The 8,490-nt window shown below is 53.6% G+C and overlaps 1 protein-coding gene across 1 annotated transcript; it reads left to right on the top strand.

Annotated features, from left to right (window-relative positions):
- The first annotated feature begins 5,064 nt into the window (after window positions 1–5,064).
- On the top strand, window positions 5,065–6,802 carry SDF2 (stromal cell derived factor 2). The gene is made up of 3 exons (XM_054394554.1): window positions 5,065–5,602; window positions 5,689–5,885; window positions 6,469–6,802. Exons 1-3 carry the CDS (start codon window positions 5,065–5,067, stop codon window positions 6,754–6,756), a joined length of 1,023 nt encoding a protein of 340 aa, XP_054250529.1. The 3' UTR covers window positions 6,757–6,802.
- The last annotated feature ends 1,688 nt before the right edge of the window (window positions 6,803–8,490 follow it).

The raw sequence follows: 8,490 nt of genomic DNA, 5'->3' as shown, positions 1-8,490 counted from the left end.
TCTACATCCTGAATCTTTGGTTTGATGTCTTGCCCAAACTGGGTATTCTGGCATCAGTATAAATCAAGGTTAGCACAAAGAAAAGTATGTGCATAAAGACATGGCTCACGTTTGGGCTCTCTGAGCCTTCAACCTCTTGTGGTTACAAAACTTGTTGTCATTTAAAAAATTTTCAATGGATTTTTTTTTTTTTAGTTCTTCTTTACACACATGAAAACAACAGAAGCTTACAGAAGTCAGCTACAAGAAAAACCAAACCAATTCCTCAAATGGCTGTGAAGATGAAAGCACCAGCCCAGGAAGAAGAACCAGTCTTTGGGAAGGTACAAAATGAAGCTCAGAGTAGGTGTCAGATCTAAAGCCAAAACCTCCATGTTAAATTAAATCTGATGTAATTTAAGATCAAAAAAAGAGAGAAAAAGATGAGAAAAGCATTCTGCACACCAGGGAAGGATACTTAAAACAAACACGCTTCTAAATGTTCCCATAATAATTTCCCCACTGCAAACAAACAGCTGAAGGAAGCAAGTCCCATTCAGGACAACCTCATCAGGGCTTGGCCACGATGCTTCTCATGCATGGGACTCCTTGTTGCGCCCCGAGATCCACACATCTGGTGCACAAACACAAGAACTCAGAGAAAAAACAGGGACTTATTTCTCAATTAAAGAAAACAACACCAATGAAACATGCAAGGCTGATTTTGGATAATCTTTTAAGTCTTGAAACACCACTAGCTCCAAAGTCAGCTGTATCTCAGTAAAGAAAGCCCCTAACAAAAGCAGGGGAAAGACTTCTGCCAGATTTCAGACATGAGCAGATACCAGCTCATACTCCTTAGCTACAGATTACATGGTTGTAGCCCACATCTATTTGTGATGCTCCAGACAGGTAGAAATCACAGCAGGCTAAGGCTACTGCTTTGCACCCAGACATGACACGGCTGCTCTGGCTTGGTGCATGGGCACAGCCTAAGTCCCGTCCTTGAGAGGACACTGTCTGAGTTGCACACATGTATTTAAGCATCCTTCTCAGAAATAACACTTCAGAGGGTGGTGCAGAGGCTCATTAAATTCATATTCCTGAAGCAAATGCCCGTGATGAATTGTGTAATTCCACACAGCACAGGAACAGGAATTATCATGTTCAGCAGCCTGTAGACAAATGTCAACTTTACACCTTTTCATCAATTCTTCTTCTACATGTATCCATCAGGATGTATTAGCACATATAAAACTGCAGGCTCAGTGTTTTTTCTGAGAGCATCTCCAAGCCGAATAATCTAATTTCTCTCCTGTCCACAACCAAAACATGAATCCATCCAGAAAGCAAGCCCCTCATCACAGCACCACGTACAGTTTTACTGTTGTCTGCCAGCGAAGCACTTTGCTCACAGTTTCAACTTTCTTCCTCATCCCTTGTTCTACCATTTTCTGGCAATTTCAGTTCATGTTCAACCAAATTTGTCTGGACACAGGGAACAGACAGGACTTAGGAAACCCTTCTCATTTAATGACCCAGTTGAGCAGGTTCCACACAAGCCAATCACCCACAAAACTAGGTGCTTTCAGCTCCAGTGAAATCCACAGAGGGGATGTCACTTTGCAGAGCAAACAGAAGCAAGCACAACTATTAAGAAGAAGATGTTGAATCAGGTATGGACTACAGATGCGTCTCCCACTGTGTCAGAGAGGCCTTCATTTGAAATAACACAGGAGAAGGAGGCAAACAAAAGACTGCAGCTAGCACTGGTGAAGGTACAGAAGCAGGGCACTGGTGCCTGGTAGGAGTCCCCCAAACTGTTGGTCATGCAGAGAAAACTCCACTCTAGCAACACCCCTTGTCTGGCTTGAGCAGGGTTGAAAGACTGAGGAGCATTGGCCCAGCCAAGCTCTATCATGCTACCGGCCTTTCTTTGGAGCAGTGCAGCAGCATCCTGGCTCCTGGCACACTCCCAGAGATTGCTGCAGCCCAGAAGCAAGGACTAACGTGCACTAGAGCACCAAAAAGACAGGGAGACCATGCCTAATTCTGCATGCCTACCACTACACAAGCAGACAGGCTCCTATGGATTACATATTTGTCCCAAAGGCACCATTAGACACTGGTCAGTGTCATAGCATCATTTTGGTTCGAAAAGACCTTTAAAATTATGAAGTCCAACCATTAATTCAGTACTGTCCAGTCCTCCACTAAACCACGTTCCTCAGCACCACATCTACATATCTTTTAAATCCCTCCAGGGACGGGGACTTCCCTGTCCTGTTCCAGGGCCTGATGACCCTTTTGGGGAAGTACTTTTTTCCTCAAGTCCAAGCTAAACCTCCCCTGGCACAACTCAAGGACATTTCCTCTTGTCTTATTGCTTATTACTTGAGAGAAGAGACCAACCCTCACCCCACCATAGCCTCTTTTCAGGTGGTGGTAGAGAGCAAGAAGGTCTTCCCTCAGTCTCCTTTTCTTCAGGATAAAAAAACCCCGATCCCCCAGCTACCCCTCACAAGACTTGTGCTCTAGACCCTTCAACATCTTTGTTGCCCTTCTTTGGACACACTCCAGCACCTCAGTGTCCCTCTTGTAGTGAGGGGCCCAGGACTGAATGCAGTATTTGAGGAGCAGCCCCACTAGTGCTAGGTACAGAGGTACAATGACTTCCCTGGATGGACTAAAGACAAGGGCAACGGAGCAAGCAGCTCTGTGACAGCACAAGGAAGAACAGGTGCCTCCATGGCCTCTCCCAGGCATGACCAAGAGGTCAAGCATGGCTTCTCCCACTTGGCAGAGACACCAGAGCAGTTCAGGACTGAGCAACTACAAAACCTCTGCTTTCAACCAGGGCCATCCACACTGTGCTCAGCTCAAGGGCACAATGGTAACTGTCCAGAGTCCATAAGCTCTTCTTTTAACTGGGATAACCCTGAGCAGATAAGTCTCTTCACTGGCAGTACTGAGACTGCAGAGCTCTGATCAGCTCAGCAGGAGTGGGCTGAACAGTTTCACTCAGTTCTCATGTCTCCACAGAGAAAAGTTAAGGGGAGAGGAGAGGATTCAGAATGTAGGCAAGAAGGCTGAGAAACTTGACTCAATTAAAATGCAGAGCCTAAAGAAGCCAAATCTATTCCTTTTGTCAATGAAAGGTCCATGAAATTAGCACATCCCAAGTACCTCTACAAAAGACTGCAGCAATAAACGGCTCGTTAAGAAAAACTCAGAGGAACTGCAAAGGTAATGCCTCCATTCCATCCCCTGAAGCTCTCACAATTAAACCGATTTTGGATTTCTTAGAAAAAACCCCAAGCCACATCTGAGCCAGAACATGCGGATTTAAGGCTCATGACTAAGCAATGATCTCTACACTGTGTCCCACTACAGAATTCAGACAAGATCATATTGGCTCTGTTTTTAATCTGAAATTTATGAGCCTAACAAACACATCTGTACTACAACTGATTACCCTCTTGGGCACCTTGTCAGCACAGAGCTCTCCCTCGGAGTCATTCCTTGGTACTGTAGGGCTGATCTCCACGGAGGCCTATCAGTCCTAATACAGCATCAGTAACATAGAATTCTGTATTTAGCTTCTGCAGCTCTTTTACCCATTTCCGAAGTTAGGACCTAAACCAGATACTCTCATGCCTTGGTGCAAAGGGAGCACAGAAGCAAAATGATGAGTGGAGACCAAAGGTGCCTTGACAGGGAAAGTCCAGCCAGCCAGCCACTGCAGCTCAGGAACTTCCCATACCTGCTTCGTTGGTTTTACTGCTCTCCACTGGTGCCACCACTCCTGACTGTACTGAGTGGCAGAACATCCTGTGGCAGAGTGCCACAGGTTAATAGCATGTTGTGTGAAAAAGCACTTCCGCCTGCTTATTTTAGACCTGCTACATCATAATTTCCTGTAACAAACAGAAAACTGATGTTCCCTCCTCGATTTCTCTGACCTGCTCACATCTTCATGCACCTGCATCATATCTCTTGTCAGCAGGTGAGGAAACAAAGACTTCACTTGCACACAAATCTGCTCATCTGTGCTGCTCCTGCTGCCCTTTTTCAGTGTTTCCCCTTTGCAGTGCTCCCCTTTATAGAGAAAGGCTAACCAGAACTGTCAGCAAGAGCCAGGGCACAAACTGCCAACAATTTATGTGACAGTGTAATAATATTTTCTGTTTTGTCCTTCGCTTCTTTAAAATAATTGCAAAGTATCCTTTTTTAGGTTACAGTAGGGTGTTGAAATGATGTTGTAAAACAACCAATTGCTGAGACACCAACAACTCTCTTCTGAATAGTAAAAGCTGATGTAGAGCCAATTGCTGCAGTGTCTTACCTTCATTGCACCCACTGCTGCCGTATCTCCCTCACCACACTACACTCAGTATTATCTGGTCTCTGCAACTTCCCACGGCCCAGTTTAGCTATCCTAATAACTTAAGGTTAAATTTGCCTTCTCCACATCAGCACATACAGGAAACAAAAAAAACCTTCCACAATAACTTCACTTTGCTGTGAGCAAAAATAGTCCATCCCTACCTTTTTTTGCCACCCTTCAGTCAGTTATTAATCTCCATAGCAGCCTTTCCAGGCTCCTGCCTCTTGGCTTTTCATGAAGGACCATGTCAGACGTTTGCAAATCTAACTGCAGTGCCCCAGGAATTATACATGCTGGGGGGGGGGGGGGGCGATCTGGAAGGCCAACGAACCTGACAAACAAAGCTCTGACTCTTTTAAGCCCCTCCAGGAAAGTAGGCGACGCTCTCCATGTCCATCATCTCACACCTCCAACCCTTTCCTACAATGTCAGCAATATTCCGCGGCCCTCGGCTTCGCTGCGGTCTCTGCCACAGGGGAGCGGCGCCGGCTCCGGCGGCCGAGGTTGGGGTGGCGACTGCGGCACAGCCTCTCACGAAATAGTCCAAAGCCTCACCTGCCCCCCAAGCCCGGGTCACCCCGCTGCGGCACGGTCCCAGCTGCGGTCTCCGCCCCAGAAGCCACCACCAGCTACCATCAGTCCCACCCGTTGCCAGCAACCGGGACCGGAGGGGCCGCAACTGCAGTCATCACTCCAAAATGCGGCCTCCGACCTATCCCCACACTAACCGGGGCGTTCCTGTTGCCTTTACCGTCCTCACCGAGGCCCAGCCCCGCCGGAGCTTCCCAGCACAGGCCTCGAAGCCGCCTCAGAGGCCTCGGAGCCGAGCCCGGCCCAGCGCGTCCCTGACAACAGCCGCTCGCGGCCGGTACCGGGCTCACGCGGGCCTCGCGCTCCCCGCCACTGCCACCGCCGCCACTTGCCCCCGCCCAGCCCCCGTCCCGCCCGGCGTGGCCTTACCCGAGGCGCCGATGGAAAATGGAGGCCTCCGCGGCGGCGGCGGCGAGCGAGGCGGGGCGGAGCAGACGAGCGGCGACCTCCGGGCAGGCGGAGCGGCGCTACATCCGCTTCCGGCGGCGGCGATGGCAGCAGGGTGGCGGGTGGTGGTTCTGGTGCTGGCGCTGGGCGCGGCAGTGCGCGGCGGCCTCGGGCCCGTCACCTGCGGCTCCGTGGTGAAGCTGCTCAATCTGCGGCACAATGTCCGTCTGCACTCGCACGACGTGCGGTACGGCTCAGGTAACGGGACACCTTCCCCTTGCCCTCGTCGGTACGGCCGCTGCGCCCGTCGGGCCGGGCCTGAGCGCCGTTCTTTCCCTCTGCAGGCAGTGGGCAGCAGTCGGTGACCGGGGTGTCGGCGGCGGATGACGGAAACAGCTACTGGCGGGTGCGGGGCCGCACGGCGGCTGTCTGCGAGCGGGGCACGCCGGTGCGCTGCGGGCAAGCCATCCGCCTCACCCACCTGGGCACGGGCCGCAACCTCCATAGCCACCACTTCGCTTCCCCTCTTTCCGGGAACCAGGTACCCGCCGGCACCCCTGAGAGCCCTCCTTGTGCTGCAGGTCCAGCCCCTTTCCCCAAGCACAGCTGGGCTTCCCTTGTCACCTGCGCCCTGCTGGGTTCCCTGAGTCCTTTACCAGGTTTTCCTTGTGTCTACCAATCTCGACTGCATCCCCTTTGTCTACCATGTTCCTACCAGTCTCACTCGTCCCAGCTGGATCTTCCATGTTCCAGCCAGCCCCATCTTGTTCTCCAGTCCCTACTAGATTCTCCCTGTCTCTACCAGTCTCACCTTGTTCCTTAGTTCAGACTGGGTCCCCCTTTGTCTCTCGTGCCCCCACCAGCACTATCATGTTCTCTGGTCCTGACTGGGTCCCTACCAGCAGCACCTTGCTCCCCAGTCCCTACCAGCTCTCCCTTGTCCACCAGCATCTGAATCCTAACTAGATCCTTCAAGTCACAACAGAGCTCCAATCCCAAACAGGTCCTTCTTCTCTCCACAATCCCTTCCTCTGCCCCTCTCCTTTCCCTCTGGATCCAGCTCAACACTCTTGAGCTCCCCTCGCTTCCCCCAAGCCCCCAGACAAGCTTGTTTTCACCCACAGGAGGTGAGCGCGTTCGGGGAGGCCGGTGAGGGAGACTACCTGGATGACTGGACGGTGGTGTGCAGTGGGACCTACTGGGTGCGGGATGGTGAGGTGCGCTTCCAGCACACCTCCACCGACGTCTTCCTCTCGGTGACGGGGGAGCAGTATGGGCGGCCCATCCATGGGCAGAAGGAGGTGCACGGAATGGCTGCCTCTAGCCAGAATAACTACTGGAAGGTGATGGAGGGTATCTTCATGAAGCCTAGCGAGGTCTTCAAAGCAGAGCAGTACCACGCTGAATTGTGATGGATGGACAAACTGACACCAAGCCTCTGGGTGCTGCCCTGCAGTGTTTGGGGCCACTCAATCCAGGGGACAGCCCTTGTCCCCACCTGAGTCTGACACACATCAGGATGTGGAGACCCAAATCCAACACAAGGCAGATCCTAATGTCCTGAATTCAATGCAGAACAGATCCCGGTGTACCAAATCTGACACAAAGCAGATCCCAACATCCATCCCTGACACAAAGCAGAGCCTAACATACAACATGAAGCAGGTTCCTCATGCTCTATATCCGGCCAAAGCAGGTGCTCACGTCTGGACCTCACCCAAAGGAGAGGCCAGGATCTACAATCTGACATGAAACAGTTTCCCCACATCATAAATCCAGTCCAAATCAGATACCAAAATCCAGACCTGACCCAAGAGCAGAGCCCAGTATCTGATATCCAATGGGAAGCAGGTACCCAACATCAAAAGCACAGCCCAAAGGAGATCCCAACATCCAGCCCTGACCCAGAACAGGTTCCAGAGCACCCCAACCTTTCATCACTCCCTCATTCCCCCAAGTCCCCACTGACTGAGGACTCCCTCGAAGGGCTGCTGTCCCCCAAAGCACTCCCTGCACTGGGGGCTATAAAAGAGCTGAACGTTCCCCCGTGGTGTGGCTGTTTGTCCAGGGGGTGGAGGGACGAGCGGTACCACTCTGTGCGGCCTCCCCGGTGCGTGCCGCAGCCCCGCCTAATGCGCCTGCTGGCCGCGCCGGGGCGCTGCCGGTGCCGCTGACTCCGGGAAAGCGCCGCTGGGCTCCGCCTCGCCGCTCGGTCCCGTCCCTTCCCCTCCCAGCCGCCACTCCGGGTGCGCGGGCGGTCGGCCCCATGGACGGCGGCCGCGGCGGTACCGGGAGAATACACGCAGCGGGGCCGGGGGCCGTCATGCCGCCGCTGGCCGCCGTGCTGTTCGGCCTCGTCGTCGTCGCGCTGCTCGCCGGGCTGCTGGCGCGGTCAGGGCCTGGGGGGCGTGGGAGAGGCCCACGGGGACTCGCGTCGGGGATTGAGAGGGCTGAGGCGGCCCGCAGAGGTGGTGGGAGGGCCTGTGGGGCTAGAAATGGGGTGACAAGGGGCCTGGGGGTGTGACAGGGTTGAGGGAAGCCTTTGCTGGGGTAGAGGCAGCTCAGAGGGGCCAAGGGAGGGGCCCACGGGGCTGGCGGTAGGGTGACGGGGGGTTTAGGGGACCCACGGGGGCTTTGGGGGGGTGATAAAGCTGGGGGGGTACACAAGGGTCATGAGGGGGACCCATGGGTCTGGCAGGGGAGTGATAGGGTGTTGGGAACCCACAGCGGCATGAGCTGGGGGGGAGGTGTGGCATGGGTCTTGTAGTGGGGTGACAGAGGTGTAGGGGGGCCCGTAGGGGATCTGGAGGGGGTGATAGGGCTGGCTCGGGTAGTGTCAGGTTAGAGGGGAGTCGTGGGGAGGCTGCTTGGGGGCTGTCAGGGGTGTGGGGACACACATGGGGCTGAGGGTGAGGTGCCCAGGGCCTGGGGTGGACTGCAAGGATTAAGGTGGCCAAAGAGGGCTGGAGGGGGTGGGAGGAGTTTGGGGTGGCTCATAGGGCTGGGGTAGAGGTGAAAGGGGGTGTGGGGGGTGTGCAGGGGTTTGAGAGGGTCCAAGGGCTGGGGGCTGGTGTCCAGGTGTGCAGAAATTTGGGAAAGCTCTCAGGGATGGTTGGGAGGGTGTCAGGGGCTTGGGGACTGACAAG

This window comes from Indicator indicator, chromosome 30, assembly GCF_027791375.1.
Source record: "Indicator indicator isolate 239-I01 chromosome 30, UM_Iind_1.1, whole genome shotgun sequence".
Taxonomy (NCBI): domain Eukaryota; kingdom Metazoa; phylum Chordata; class Aves; order Piciformes; family Indicatoridae; genus Indicator; species Indicator indicator.
This window is presented reverse-complemented; position numbering and strand designations above follow the sequence as displayed.